This window comes from Macrobrachium rosenbergii, chromosome 22, assembly GCF_040412425.1.
Source record: "Macrobrachium rosenbergii isolate ZJJX-2024 chromosome 22, ASM4041242v1, whole genome shotgun sequence".
Taxonomy (NCBI): domain Eukaryota; kingdom Metazoa; phylum Arthropoda; class Malacostraca; order Decapoda; family Palaemonidae; genus Macrobrachium; species Macrobrachium rosenbergii.
This window is the reverse complement of record NC_089762.1, coordinates 13,784,648-13,801,565: the sequence shown is the minus strand read 5'-3', so window position 1 is coordinate 13,801,565 and position 16,918 is coordinate 13,784,648. Positions and strand designations below refer to the sequence as shown.

General features: G+C 36.5%; 1 protein-coding gene across 2 annotated transcripts in view; it reads right to left on the bottom strand.

Annotated features, from left to right (window-relative positions):
* Positions 1-16,918, bottom strand: part of LOC136850584 (E3 ubiquitin-protein ligase MARCHF11-like) — a 250,404-nt gene that overhangs the window by 16,020 nt on the left and 217,466 nt on the right. For both annotated transcript variants that reach the window (XM_067124226.1, XM_067124227.1), the window contains exon 3: positions 8,676-8,815. In XM_067124226.1, the coding sequence (XP_066980327.1) occupies positions 8,676-8,815 (140 nt within the window). The remainder of the gene's footprint in view (positions 1-8,675; positions 8,816-16,918) is intronic.

Genomic DNA, 16,918 nt, shown 5'->3' with positions numbered 1-16,918 from the left:
TCTATGAACTTCGCTCTTCCTGACCTAGAGCTCTTTCCACATGCTCCTTCAAGCAACCCTTGATCTGGCCCATAAATTTATCAAACCCTTCTCCCTCTTCCCGAAAATACCATTTCCCCTTTATTATTTTATATAATCACATACTCTGTTGTTACACACCATAGTTACCAGATGCTCTATTTTCCTCCCAACCTACTTTCATCTGCCCACAATAATTTTATTAATACCCCTTCCCCCATTAATATTGCATTTTCGTAATTTGTATTGTATACTTTGACTTCTTCAATTAGTTTCCTAATATGGCAAGGTCATCTGCACATATAACATTCTTTAGTTTGAGCTCATATTTTGCTACAAGAGCTTCCAGCAATTCCCCTGTGCCTCTTCAATAACTGAGTACAAAAGGCAGTATAGAAACATTCCCGTCTCACATATTTTCTAATCTTACACGTATTCAAGCTATTTTGCTCTGATTTAAGTACTAATTCTCACTCCTCCCCACAGGGAAAGCTACACAGTGTTTTCTTTACACAACATGAAGATTCGTCTCTCACCCGATATTCTGGCATTGATTGTAATTGCATGTGATGTCAGGGGCTAACTGCTTTATATCCTTCATAGTTTGGGACATGTACTAGGGTTATGCACAACTGATTTGACAGTCTTCCCTCTTCACACGTTTTCTTCTAAGTTAGCAAGGTCTGTGAATTTTATGACGCATGATGCTCTTAAAAATCTCTACAAAATATCTAATAAAATAATTTATATGCACCTCTTCATTCTTAAGAAACACTCTTCCTAGTCATCTTCTAGATTAGAAACAAAAACGTTTTACTCGTTTTCACGTGTCTTTTTTTCTTGGTGATCCGTATTGCCATTTCATACACCACTGAGTCCTTTTATATTAAGTGTTTTTTAGTTATACCATGTCCCACCTGTCCTACATCTATGAAGTTTTACACAAACTCCCATGTCACCTACAGACAAGTGTTGGTTCTTTTAGTGTATCTTTTCTTGGTGAATTTTCATTCACTCCTTTCAAAGTCCCCTCTCTCACATTTATAGGTCTTATACTTTCTATTTCTAAATTTATCAGGATCAATGTGCTTTTAGCATCTTTATTTCTTCCTTCTTTTAACAAATATTGTCTTTAAAACTAAACTGATTTTCAATACAAACCCAATGTTTTTACACATGTGGCCTCTTCCAGTTCACTCACATCCCTCGCAGCTGGTTCACTGCACAACCAGTGGGCTAGTATTATTCTCCGCACCTTGTAACATAGCGCGCATCTTCCATTCACGAGAGTTTGGTCTTTTTATTTTCAAATAATGTGCCAGTCAGTCATATGTAACTATACTGGATAACACTTTCGATGTTGTATGATTCTTTCAGCTTTCAGTATCAATCCTTACTGATATTAGAATATATATATATATATATATATATATATATATATATATATATATATATATATATATATATATATATTATATATATATATATATATATATATATATATATATATATATATATATATATATATATATATATATATATATGTATATATGTTATGACCCTATACCCAGGTCAGATAGGGTCATAATCTCTTACTGCATCTGTTTTAAGAACAGTATCATATCATCTTACACCCCTAAGATTCTCTGGTAGCGATGGCCAGCCCTGGGTCAGCAAATTCCTTCTTTCTCATCGACTCCTCTAACTGAATCTATCCTCAAACAAAGGCCTACTGGAATTAAACACCGAGATACAAAACTAGCCTTTATTTGTAGATTTAACGAAACTATTTCAGCAAAAGCTACGGTCATGAAATGGAGTGGCTTACACCCCCAAAAAGTGGAAATCTTAACTAGAGGAAATTTATATTCACAATCAATCAAATTAATGATTCTAGACCAACCAATACTAGTGACTAAAACCCTGGCCATCAAACAAAATAAACAGGTCATAATTAGTCTAGACCAAAATAAATGTTATATAGTATGTAAAAGAACACCACTTCCAAAATATTCGTCCTCACAGGACGAACCCAGAATTCCTGTTAAAAGAAACATATCATTTATTAAAACCTGGAATGGTGTATAAAGGAAAGACATTTAAAACAGAAAAATACATAATGGAGAAACAGAAGAGTTTCACTGCGACACAAACTGGGTATTTCCACATGATGTCTGGAAAAGATATAAGTGTTAATGAGTTATCTTACTCACTTCCTAAGGCCGCAATTAAACAAACTCACAGTGGCTGTTCCTGTCCAATAACACTGCACAAAGAGCAAATCATACCCAGCCACAAATCGAAGTCCTTGGCTATTGTATCTTCCTCTCATAATATACACTTACCCCTCACCGGAAACATGACAGTACCGGCTCAATGTTTGAGATATCACAACGCTTCCACCAATCTGTCACACTGTCTCCATGCACTTAGGCCATGATCAGAAAGCACAAATGAATGCGTCAGATACCCACTGTATCTAACTCTGGAAACCTCCAATGTCCACATAAATGCACCTGCATGGGATATGCTTTTGACAGGCCAGCACATAGTTCGTCAAAAGACTTAATAGGAGCTTGGACCACCTTACCCTGGGTGCCCCCGCCCAGGTACGAGAAATGTCCGATCGAAAGTTCAGTAGGGGCCAGCTCCCAAAATCACAGCAAACCATATGCACTTGATACGAAAATTACTTGTCTCCTATGCACGATTGTTCTTCCAACAAACAGTTCATTGTAGAATGCAACACTTCACATCTTGCATTCTTGATGATCTAAATATTCTGGACGGCTTGTGACTGTACAAGCCCATGCTTCTCTTCACATATTGAATTCTTGACGACCCAACTATCCTGAATGGCTTGCGACTGCATAAGCCCATGTTGAATGCAGCGCCCACGAATCCTTTGCACCAAACAGATGTCTCCCAGCAACGACAACGACTTGTAGATGTCCTGCCCGACATCTCTCCAAAAAACCATGGATCTTCTCATGAAGACGCATGTGTAGAAACCTGCAGGCATAATGTAGACGGCCCCCATATCTAACTTATATCAGCTGAGGCTCATAGAAGTCACTCCATAAGGCGCTGCTGCCAAGAAGTGGTGTATGACATAAGTCGGTCATGTCAACAGTCAACCCAAAAGGTACCTAGTCTCCTCACTACGCCATACTATTACTGAACCATTAAAACAACTATGGAATGGTCGTATGATAAAACAATGAAACAATTCCAAGTTACTAACTGGAATTTCCACAACCAATCCCCTATCAGGTACACTAACTTTAACATATTACCCATACAAACTCTTCCCAGTAAAAATTACCTGAGAACCATACAGATATACTGAATTCATTAAAGGCAATTCTAAACACCTGAGAGGTAAAATATCTCCCAAAATTCCACTTAGAAGTGGCAACCACTGCCTTAACCTGAGTTTGAATTTCCAATGATACATATCCTGCTATTTACTCAATATTCAACAAAGTAGGATGACAGGAAGACAAAGGTACCGTAACATCTAAATCTCCCCCATCCTATCAACTTGTGACCGATAACCCATTTAAAGAAGTCCTTAAAGTCTCAAAACCTTACCATAATTTCTCAAAATTATCTCGTAAAGTCATCAAAGTTTTACCCTGGTTAGCAAATACTGCTGATACCTGCTCAATTCTCAGCAAAATAGCAACTGACATACTAGCAATCGCTCCTATGATCATAATGGTTACAATTACCAATGGCACAACCCTCTTACTCCTAGGAGAGAACTGAAAAATCGAAATTTGAAGTCATATTAGTCTTTCTAATCCTATCCTGAACCCTAACTGCTGTAGTATTAAGTTTGGTTAGCCAACCCAGTAACCGATCAGACCGACTCCGTCCGATATCCAACTCATCCCCCCAAAAAAAAAAAAAAATCCTAAGCAACAGAACTTTATCCTGAAACTCTACACTCAAAGATATTGCATCAGACGACAACTACACGTCATAATATTCTTATATAATAACACCCGGGCCTAACTTCACTACGAAATTAGCCCATGCCACGGCTCCCAAAGTCATGGGAATACGAGACTTCAGCATAATGAAAAAAACAAAAGAAAGAATCTAAAAGTTACCAGATCTTGAAAATGGAAAGAAAAAAAAAAAAAACAGAAAAAAACCATGTATCTATAAAACCCTATGGTATTCTGCACTTAATTCCAACTAAATACTGCGACAGACAAGAGCAAAAAACTGAACTTGGACAATTAAAGCTTTGTATAACTCTAAGGACCCATGTCCTTCCTAGTTAAAAAAAAAAAAAACTGTAAGTCACGCTCATTTCAAACCCATTAAAAAAACTGAGAGAGAGACAGAGAGAGAGATAGAAAGGAAAGACAAAAAAATGATCCGAACGACAGTACAACACAGGAATTAACCAAAAGATTCCCATTAACCTGTCTTTTTTATTTTAGATATAATTTTTGTGTCAACCGAGACACACACGTATTCTCATCTAGAACAACAAATCTATTCCCCTTCTTTACTTCTACAACACGAAAAGGACCTTCAAATTTAGGACCTAGCTTATAGATTAACTGATTCCTGACATTTATTTTCACAAAAACCCTATCTCCCACAGCAACTTTAACTCTATCCGGTTTTTCATTACTTCTGTCTACCATATCCAGCGTTTTCATTTGAAGATTCCTAGCAGGATTAAGACGTTGACACACACTTGGAAACTCTAACCTTTTGCTTTTACCTACCCAAATACCTTGGCCAAATCCATGATTAACATCCAACAAAAGCCAGTCCTTAAAGACGCAGGAGTATATGAAATCACTTGCCCCAACTGTGACCAATGTTATATCGGTTTTACAGGTAAATCACTCCCCCCGAGATTTATACAACATAAGCCTGAGACTCAGATATTATCGATAAAATCTTCCTCCAACCAGTGATTAAGAAAACTAAAGAGAAATTGTCAACTGGAGTGACATTATGGCTGACCTCTGGATCTCTTGGTATAAATACCGCTTTTCTGTAACTCTTCTCATTCATTACCTGCCTGAAGAGAGAGACAGTTGGTCTCTGAAATATAGCATTAACTTTCTACATTCTGGCATTTTTATGGGCTGACACATTCAAACTGGATGGTATCTGGCACAGATATTTATTCAAAAAAGTTACAAGCTTTCTGGACCAACAGTCCTCAATATCAAGTATCCGTAAAATGGCTGGACATGTAGTTCAGCTGTATTTATATGTGTGCTGGCTTCTTTAATCCTTTAATCACCCTCCTCCTCCTGTGTGGCCCTGCCCTCGTGACCTTGGCCTTTCTCTACCCGCGGCTTCTTCCAGTTGTGCATTTTCCATACAATCTCTTGTGTTTTTGCATTTCTTTTCTATTGTGGCGTATAAGATTTTTCTTGATATGCTGTCTTCAAAACTGTTTCCAGTATTCCCTGTCACTGAATTGTTAGTGCATGTTATGAAGGCATTCTCTACAATCAATCTGACCATTTTGTTAGTGTTCCTGTACAAAAAATTCACATTTTCCCAGTCTATTACAGTCCTAGACAACAACACATTACACTCATCGACAGGAAGCTAGATAATTTCAAACTGATAGACAGTTACAAAAGCACCATTAGGAATAAAACAGTTAGAAACAAAAAGTCGGTAGAAGGGGAGAGATAAGAGGGGGTGGGGTGTACATATGGCAGCGTGTCTAAACTATGGAGGTCAGTACTATGGCGAAAGCAGCAAATCCTGCAAAGAACGAAGTAAGCAGCACATACAAAACATAATACATTACAATCAGACATCGGCAGTTGCCATACACTGTTGGAAAAAAGACCACAAAATAGACTGGGAAAATACAAATTTTCTTTGTTCAGGAACACTGACAAAATGGCCAGACTGATTGTAGAGAATGCCTTCATAATAAGCGCTAACAATGCAATAGCAGGGAATACTGGAAACGGTTTTGAAGACAGCATATCAAGAAAAATTGTATACTCCACAACAGAAAAGAAATGCAAAAATACAGAAGACCATATGGAAAATGCACAGCTGGAAGAGGTCGCGGGTAGGGAAAGGCCAAGGCTACGAGGTCGGGGCTACACAGGAGGAGGAGGGTAATTAAAGGATTAAAGAAGCCAGCACACACACATAAATACAGCTGTACTACGTGTCCGATCATTTTACGGATATTGATTATGAGGACTGTTTGTCCTAGAAAGCTTGTAACTTTTTTGAATAAATATCTCTGCTAGACACCATCCAGTTTGAATGAGGTCCTGTTAGTAATTGTATTAATGCACAGAACAATTGTGTATGTGATAAAGTTAATATATATATATATATATATATATATATATATATATATATATATATATATATATATATATATATATATATATACATACATACGTACATATACAGAGGTGGGCAGTATTTAAATACAATTGTATTTAAATACAGTACTTATAAATACATTTTTATGCAAGTATTTAGATACGTGTTTAAATACTTTAATCATGTATTTAGTAGTTATAGATACTTAAATACTTTTTTTAAATAGAATCAAGTTGGCTGGTGACCTGAAATTCGGCAGAAGTCCTCCCCCCAAAAAAGAGAATAAAAAAAAAGTCCTACAGCAAGGGAATACCCTTGTATATTTCCATATAAAGTATCTTATCAAAGCTTGTCTTATTTTACTTTTAAGTGTGGAATACGTTTATGAACTTCTAATTAATTCAAACCTAAATAAAAATCTTTGAAAGCACAAATCTCAAAACCAAAGTTTTTGCCTTTCAGAAAGCTTTATACATAATATTTTCAAAATACTTTCCTGAAAATTCGCACAAAGCATGGAGAGACATTAATGTACAAAATTAAGAAGAATTTGTTATATTTTTTTATATATGATTTTCCCACGATTTTTAGGCAAAAGAAGAATGATAAGAAAAAAATACAAAAAAACTGTTAACTCTAGGAAGTAATCTCTTCACTACTTTGAAGGATAATACAAACACAATAATATTAATTTCAAATCGATAAAACTCTTATCGAGGAATGTGAAGCTTTTTGAAAGTCTGCGTTATTTTTCTATTAAATAGTACAGCTAGCAACAAAAACACCAAAGAAAAACAAAAATAATTACCAGAAAAATTAATCTTAGGTTCCCCAATACTAGAAGTAGCAATGTCTAGAATTAGATACTCTAGTCCACAGCTGTCCAGTTTCTTCAGTAGCGCGCTTAACAAGTTGAAGGTCAGACATGAACGATACACGTACACTAGTCTGTCGCTGCAAGCCGACCCCACTGATTTTTGCGCCACTTTGAGACATCGTTGTTTATTGAACTTTATATTTCGAGTTTCAGAATCCCAGGAGCAGTTCGTCAATGAACGATTTCCCTTGTGCACTGGTAGGCGTGGTTGTTTTGATTTGGTTTCAATATGGATCAATAAATGGCAAAGGTTCGGTATCCAGTGGGCTTTGGTATACATTAAATGATATAATTCCATAAAGACTAATAGAATTCCTATAAAAATATATCCAAAGTATTTCCATAAAGATTAATAGAATTCCTATAAAAAGATATCAAAAGTATTTGAATTGTATTTAGATACAATTAAAAGTAATGTATTTAAGTATTTAAATACATTACATTTACCTGTAATGTATTTGGTACTTAAATACAATTTTGACCAAGTAATGTATTTAATATTTGATACATTTCAAAGTATTTGTGCCCATCTATACTGTGTGTGTGTGTGTGTGTGTGTGTGTGTGTGTGTGTGTGTGTGTGTGTGTGTGTGTGTGTCAACATTTAAAGGATTGATATATGACTTTTCAATATCCTATCCATGCATTAGTCTTCTCGATTTCTAAAATATATTATTTTCATTATCCGCACAATTTACAAAAATATTTTGAATATATGCATAACGAATGAAAATACAGTTCGAACCGTTAAGGTCTCAAAATATGGTAAAAATGAATTTATGTACCTTCCACATGAAAAGGACCAGCTAATTTTAAAAGAAGTACATTTATATTTATTGCTGATACATTCTGATAATATTTAGTACCTAAAAGTAAAATATATTATCCGAATATAATAAAAAAACAACATGCAATAGAAGATGTAAGCACACTTTTGTCATCCGGATGGAGAACAAATGACAGAAATGGCGCAGCATCACTTCACCTGGCACAAAATGATCATGCATTAAAATCGAAATGAAAATGTGACCTTACATGCTACTGAAAAGGAAATGGGATGGCTTGATGTAATTACTTCTACATTAACACTGTTTAGCATTTCTGGACATCGCGTGAGGTTTCCCTACTCTAATCCTGGCTACATAATTCTGAGAATACGGCTATTCCTTTTTTATAAAATAAAACAATGAAAAGTTCAAATGTCAATGGAGGAAGAATTTTTTTTCTGGAATTCTTGGAATCAAACTTTACATAAAATTCAACTCCTGAACTCAGTGACCTGCTAAACATTTTTGAAGTGATCAAAACTTCGAGTTGCATGATACCATCCCACCTCATGAAAACATTGTGGCGATTTTGAGTAAGTTATGAATATTGAATCTGTCAGGGATATGAAAGGATTTGAACTTTCTCAAAGATGCGGCTATTCCACTTACCTGTTCTAGAATACGAAGGGACTCTGGGAAAAGAAGCAGTCGCGTGATGCCTCAACTGCTCTTTGAAGTCTTCCCCAGGTTCGGAGCCACTTAACGATGCAGTCTCAATGGCATTCATCCCAGCACCACCAACTCCGCAACTGCAACAATCATAAGGAACACAAGGTTAAATGCATCCTGCTCTCATTCTATTACGGATGTTTCTGCGCTATATTTAACGATTCAGTGAAGTATAATTCCAGTTCAATCAACACTGAAATGCTCTTAACTTTTGGGACTTTGCGACCGCCAAATTTTCATCAAGGCAACTAGTCGAAAACCTGTACCCACAGTCTGACATTTCAGCATGTGTACCTCAACCACAGATGTTGTACAGTAAATACTTGCAGAAGAATTACGTGAGTGAGCAACACTTTGCAAAACTTTTACCCTTCTCCAGATGTACTTGAGCAAAATTTCACACTCGACAGTCTTATGTCCAACGCAAACTTGACATGGTTACATTCCACATATAAGGTCACTTGCCCAAGCAAACGAGGACATTAGAGCAGTCTCGGACTGTTTGAGTGTTAACTTTGGATTCCAGCGCAGTTTCCTTATACACTTTATGAAGTAGATTTTTTCTTTTTTCCAAATAACCTTTCATACAGTCTACAAAATTGTAAAGATGTTTAGCATATCCTGAATTGAAACTCATACCACTCAATCCCAAGCTAACCGTGTATACCTATATCGAATCTCAATGTCGAATATATATATATATATATATATATATATATATATATATATATATATATATATATATATATATATATATATATATATATATATATATATATATATATATATATATATATATATATATATATATATATATATATATATATACATATACATCAATGGAAAGGGAGTATTGCTTTGTTCTTATTTTACTGGAAGGTCAGATCACAATCATTCTAACCAACTTAACCAACTGAGACGTTGGTTCTCTCTAGTGAAGCACAAGGTGCAGGTAAAAACATCATAGACCGTGAAATCAAAGCGGTTCCCAAATCCCATTTTGTCTTGGATCTTTAAAAGGCAACTGCAGAGAACTGGAAATCCTACAAGAAATGTATTAACTGTTTCACCAAACATAGTCGGTCGCTTTGTAATTTTAACAGACAATTTGGATGTTTAAATCTGGGTGATCATATAAACTGGGTGTTACCCCTTTATTTGTACTTTATATAAATTGTGATGACTGAGGAGATCGGGTGCTGCTTCTTGCTGGTTGGAATGTTAAGGCTCTTAATCACCATTTCGGCATTCGTGCATGATCTTGAGTGAAATGTTCTGATTCTAGGCGAGTCATTATTAGAATAAACCAATTTCTTCCTTTCCTCCTCTGTTGACTGGGTTTCATTCATGGTCCACGGGAGATCAGCGCATCTTTACTCTTAGGGCATATAATGGAACCTCTCTTGCAGGGGTGTCATTTGGGGGCTGGGGGCAACTGTCCCCAAGACTCAAGTTCCCCCCCCAGCCTCAACTTGCCCCACCCTCACACCCCCAAGGCCCCAAGAAGTAACAGCAGTGGGGTTTCCACTATTCCTATCGAAATTCAAATGTGTCACCACATTAAGTTATATCTATCTATCTGTCTATCTACCTATCTATCTGTCTATCCAATTGTCTGTCTGTCTATCTATATTTCTCTATCACACACAACGTTTGTTTGTCTTCCTATTTTGCTGAAATACCTTGCTCATGTGGTTCAAAAAGCACATAAAATAGCTCGAAATCTAAAAACCCCCAGCTGGTTAGGCTTGCTTCGCTCGCCAAAACATCTTTGCGCCCCCCCCCCAAACAAAAATCTGAAATGATGCCCCTGCTCTCTTGGCAAGAACTACGGTTTGGAGATTTGCTTTTCGGGTTTGGAAAAGTTCTTTCTCTAACGTGAGCACATTCCCACCAAAAGTGAAAATTGTAAATATTTGAGAGTCAAGAATATTTCACTTGATGTCAGGCGTCAGTCGAGAAAGCATACAGAAAAATGAGCATCTATTTGAAGAAAACTCTAGCTTCCTTCTACAAAGAACCCTAAGGGGTTCACGAAAAGGGACCTCATTGCCAGTATTGCCGACATTTCTTCCCCTACCACGCTCGATTCTTAAACAGACATCAACAGTGTATCACAAACATAAATGGGCGTCCGAGAGGATGTGGTAGTATATATTTGCCAGATATATGAACAACTGAATCAAAAACTTTTTGTTGTCATAAATGATTGATTCATTAATTTCAATACGCTGGTAATGGATTTTTTGAAGATGAACCTTTTTCTCGATCTATCTAGCGCTGTCGATCATCGCTCTTTTATGATTCTCTAGTTTTGGAAATACTTCATGATCTCTTTCTGTTTACCATTACTACAAATGTCACGCGTCTCTGTGTCTATTTGTTCCAGTACACTTGCTGCTTCCTCTCTCTCTCTCTACCCAATTTTTTCCACCCTGCTGCTGTACCCGAGTCAGGGAGTCTCAACGGCGGGTAATCCAGCATTCTTCTCGGGCAAGAGAAAAACATCTTTATAGCTCTCTCTCGCTGCCAAACTACAAGCTGGAATTACAAACTTACATAGATTTATAGTATCTCACCCACTTACTATCTACTTGCACAACGCACTTACTATCTACTTGCATAACAAACAACAAAATTACTGTTTTTAGCAAGAAAAATCTTGTTGAACTACATTATTATGACTAGACTGTGGACGACCAAAATTCACTTTAATGTAGGCCAATAAAAAAGATCTACATGGTAATGGGTAACAAAAACAACACAATATTATTCACAAGCAGTAAATGATAAAAAATGGGGGCGTCAATAAATCCTGTGCTTACTTTCTTGCATCCCTACAAGGAGACATGAGGAGTTTATGACAGTAATCATATTCTATCCGTTGAGAAAAATCACTGCAGAACCCAAGCTGTGTTTAACCCTCATATAACTTATATAATACTATTATCGTCAGTTATTCACATACGGAGAAGTCTCGTCATTTCTTTCAGTCGTTAAAAGTGATCTTCCAACAAACGAAAACACTCATAATCACTCTTAGACTGTGAATAAGTCACCCACATGAAAACTGAGTAATCTTACTCCATAGAAAGCGAGCAATACACGACTTTGGTTATCAAATTATTGACAAAAAACGAAAATGCTGACAAAATAAAACACCTTCAGGCCACAGCAGAAGGTCAAGGTATCTGGAAAATGCGGGGTGGGGGTCTTCTTAAAGGGAATCACTTACGCCAGTGCCAGGCCACCCACATGCGCTTCCTTTATTTCATCCATCAACCTCCATTCTAACTTAACCTTTCCATGGGCATCAGCGTTTTGTCGGCAAACTTTAGGTCACGATGGCTTTCGATTCGTCATTTTCATGCATGGTCATTTCTAGTTAGGATACTCAGAAGATCTGGGAAGTGGGAGCTGGAATGTGTGTGTGTTTATCATCTAAAGCAGAATAAAACCTATTCCCAGGAGTTCTATCTCTTCAATTCCTATAATTAAACCAAAGAATATCTTGTATTTAATTTAATATAAATTTGTCACAGAACGTTCGACTTTTTTTTTTTAACACAAGCTTCCACTTCCTTTCATTCATACACTTGATTACTTTTTGCCGTTTTATTCTTAAACAAACAGCTCAGAGATTGCTTTCTTTGTCCCTGTTTGAGCATATGCAAATATGAAGCTGTGTGCCTTGACCAAATCTTGCTCTACATGTAACCTAAGGCTCTAATAAAGTCCAGCACCTTTCGTGAAACCGTCACTGATTCACATATTCCTTCCTTCACTTCAGCATTAAGATGGTTCACTATCTGCTGATTTTGAAAGCTATTGCTTGCTCCTTGGCTCTCAATTTTCAAAACAGTAAACGATTCAAGAATACTCCTATGATATTATTTTCTTTAAATTGACATAATATCTAATAATGGACTAATTTCTTACTATGCATTTGGGACACAAATTATGTTAGTTTAAAATGGAAATAAATAACAAAATTTCCGTACACTCAGTATTGACATAACTACTTCAAAGAATTCATGCATGAAATGAGGTAATTCATCTCTTTTGTGACACTTTTCCTTGCAAAGACAGAGAGAGAGAGAGAGAGAGAGAGAGAGAGAGAGAGAGAGAGAGAGAGAGAGAGAGAGGGTGGGGGAGGGGGCAAACGATTTTAATATTTTACGTACTCATTCATAATTACACGGGTTATTTTTATCCATTCCATAAATATAAAATAAAAACAATGCAAGCCCAATGAACTTCGAACTTTCATCTACAAAGGATCGTTTCTTTAGTTCATATAGTATGTTTTGGTTTAAAATGTTGCCTTAATTTAATTTTTACTAAATGGTTTCATACAGAACTTCGTAAAAATGAATCTTAAGGCTTTGTTAAGGCTAATTGTCCGTTTCTTTCTGCCTCTGTTTAGGGACATTATTTTTTCGTAACTGAAGGGTTATTCAATTCTGAGACACTTTAAATCCACAAAGCAGAACGGCAAAATACTCAGAGTATTTTGGCTGTCCAAACTGTCGGCCCCAGTAAAATATTTTCAATGCACTTCTCTCCATACGTGATGACAAATCCTCTTCTCGAGAAGGTTAAAAATGCCAAAACACAAATGAACAACTTGCAAGAACTGATCAACCATAGTTCTCTTGAGTTTGCAACTTCCATACAATATGCAGCTTTTTCAAGCATGAGTTGTAATGCTAAACCAAGGAAGAGCTGGTAGCCACAGAAAAGAGGTTTTTGAGTAAGGTGCCAAATAACAACTACAGTATAAGTAGAGACTGCCTGATAATAGATTTACGTGAATCGCAAAACAAGAAATGAACTTGGTTACTGATCATACAGAAGACTGTAATCACCTCTACAAGGAAACAATGTGAGCTGAAAGCCTTCTCATATACGAGAACAATAACTGATACATGGATTAATATGTAGCCTACCACTGAAATTTGATGACATGGATTAATATGTAGCCTACCACTGAAATTCAATGAAGCTGCTAAACTTAGTACAAGCAGCTGCACTTCCCCGTGATGTGATCCTCCAAAGACAAATACTATTTATTTTCAAGTCCAAAACAATGTGGCTAAAAAAAGATTCTTTTTTTTTTACACAAATTCTCAAGCATTACTGGAAGAGATACAATGGAGATTTGTCATGGATGATTTTGTGCGTCACACTCTCAAATACCATCAAGGTTTGTGCTTATAATGTTGCATAAAATTAAGGAAGATTCAGAACGAGTTTCGGAATAAATTTCAGAAGGAATGGAAAATGTCTAGGAGTGAGTATGGCAAGTGTGGGGTCTGAAGGAAATCATTAATGTTAAGGAAAGCAGCAGATGTAGACTAACATAAGATAGCAAGTTATTTATGACAAGCCATAAATAAGTCTCACGCTCACCTTATCGAAAGGCCTGGATATGCCATAAATTGGTCAAATATACACGAAAGTTAAGCAATATCATCAGCTGACTTTCACTGTCACAACGAATCATTCCTTTTTTTTCCGACAGCAAGTGACCAGAGAAGCCGCTGATACTGCAAATGAAATAATTGAATCTTTGTGTAAAATTCTGCATTTGCTTTTACAGCGAGTACTGAGTACATTGGCTACATACTACTTAATAAACAAAACTGCTCTTACGCTTGTTTAGACACAAAAAAGGAAACCAGTTTCAGCATTCAGTATTCTGCAATATCTGAAAAACAATAGCAAAATAATACACGGTATGCGAAGGAGTGGCTAAAACAACACGTGAACGCTAATAATGAGGGAGTACTGTACACTCCCCCCGGAGGCAGAATATTCAATCACCGTCATTAAATGACACAAATCTCTAATTCCGAATTCACAAACGCTGCAAACTTTGAGATTAAGACTTACTTTACAAAACGGAGGGAATGCACTGTATTGTGCACACCCATCATTTCATTCAACAGTAGTCAACATCTCTTGCTGTATTTTCACATGGATTTTTTTTTCAATAAAAATAAAAAATTCATAAGAAACAAGTAATGTAAGTCATTACTTATGAAGCATGCTTCCGAATAATCGACTGCTTATAAGCGAAAGAGAAAAGCAGCAAGTGGACAGCAGATAAAAATACAGATTAAGCAAATCAATAAAAAGGTAACCATATACATTCATAATTAGATACTGAGGAGAATACTGTGCAAAATAAAGGAAAATAATGATGCATGGTAGTTCAACGTAGCAAAGTCGTCCCTATAAAGCCGAAGCAACAAGGTTACTGCAGGAACAAAAATTGATCGCTGTGTGCACCCCTTTTCCGATCATCTCACACTGTGTAAGAATCGCCCTACTATCCCTAATTTCAAATCTTGGTTCTTGGTTCTTATGACTGTGAAAAAAAAATTCATGCACGTGCACATAGTTCTTACTATTATCCCATTTCATATAACCTAGAGATCCCTTTATGAAAACGTCAACTCTGACCTCATGCTGGCTGTGAGATCTGAACACTGGATGACGAATATTAAAACACCATTAAGTAGCTCAGAAAAGCGTGTGAGCACAAATAATGACTACCTAACGCAAGGCGCTGTTGATTTCTCGCCACTCCTATTGTTTTACACCCTTCAAGGTCCAGCAAGTGGTATATTAGGTTAATGGCACAAAGAAAAACGATGACTGTGGAGATGATGTAATTGAGGACAAAAAAGGCAAGTTTTTACAACGAAAATATCCTTTAAGACTTGTTAGGTAAAACTCTCATAGTATTATCATGGATGATGAGATAAGCATCGTTCAAATCCTGATAAGATACAACACGGACAACGTCTCAGAGGATAAGCTGGCCTCTTAATAAGATGACCTTACTGAAATCGGTTGGCATGATTTCATTTGTGTCGAAACAAGTTTTTTATTGTTTGTTTTTGTTTTGCTTTGCTGTCTCGTTTGCGGTTGAACTTGATCACTATACACCGAGTATGACCTTATTAAACATTCGTGATCCAAATATTTAAAAACATTGTGAGCGACAAAAAATAATTAATGAACGGAGGGGAAAAAATAGAATAAACCAGAGGACTTAAGCACGGCGGAAAACAAGGACAGGGCAATCCGATAAAAATAAAGAAAGCGCCGTGGCTAACAAAAACCATACCGTAATCTGGCTTCATGCATTTCAAAAATGTGTCCAAAGAATATACGACAATATTCATTCGCTACAGTTTTTTCTTCAAGATTTCAATTATAGAGAAACTGTTAAATTTCATGAAGTCCAAAACTAGAAATGATGGTTATTACCCAGTATTATTTAAATACTGTCGCCAAAGAAAAGTGGAATCAGTTATCTTTAGGTTTGCCAAGCGAGCATAGGGAGAGGGAAAGGGGGCCCCTTAACACCGAAATGCAGCACTCTTCCAACACTCACCGCTTTTTCTTTTCTTTTTTTTCTTTATCAGACGGTTAAACGATAATTATATCAGCCACAACATTTACAAATCATTTTAACTGTGCGCTCAAACAGTGATGATTTTTTTCTTCGCATTTACACATGTGTTTTCACAGTACAGTAGCATAAAGGTTTTATCTGGATTAAAAGTACTTTGAGAGACAACTATGTCTCTTAAAGGATGTTGTTCTGTCTGCAAGAAACGCTCAAGACATCTTCAGAGTAATGCAAAAGTATTCCCTTCACTGGACGTAAGGACGAAGGACGTAATCAATAATGTCATTATAAATCGGACAGCTTAATGTGGAAGATTTTATCTCCCTCCCTCACAGCCTCCACTGTCCTTATGAGCTTATCCTAAAGAGGCCATCAACGAACACTCCAATGATGAGACACAGCCATCTTATCAAGTGCGACACTTGAGAAGTTTTCCCAAGCCCCCTGGAATGGCATCATACAGTCCCTGGGTGGAAGCCACCTTTAAAATGACAACGACACAATGTAAAATTAGAAATAAGTCCCACCGTTCACAAGGAATGTTAACGCCACGCATACGTACATATTAATATATACGGGTTTGTGTGTGTGTGTGCGTGTGTGTATGAACTAAGTATCTTTAATCGATTCAATAAAAATAGCAGTGGCGACTAAACTCTTTACTGTAACATTACTTCTACCTCAGATCACTAAAATATATGTAAACCAGAAATATACGGTTTTCATACAAATATATACAAAACATCACAATTGATTC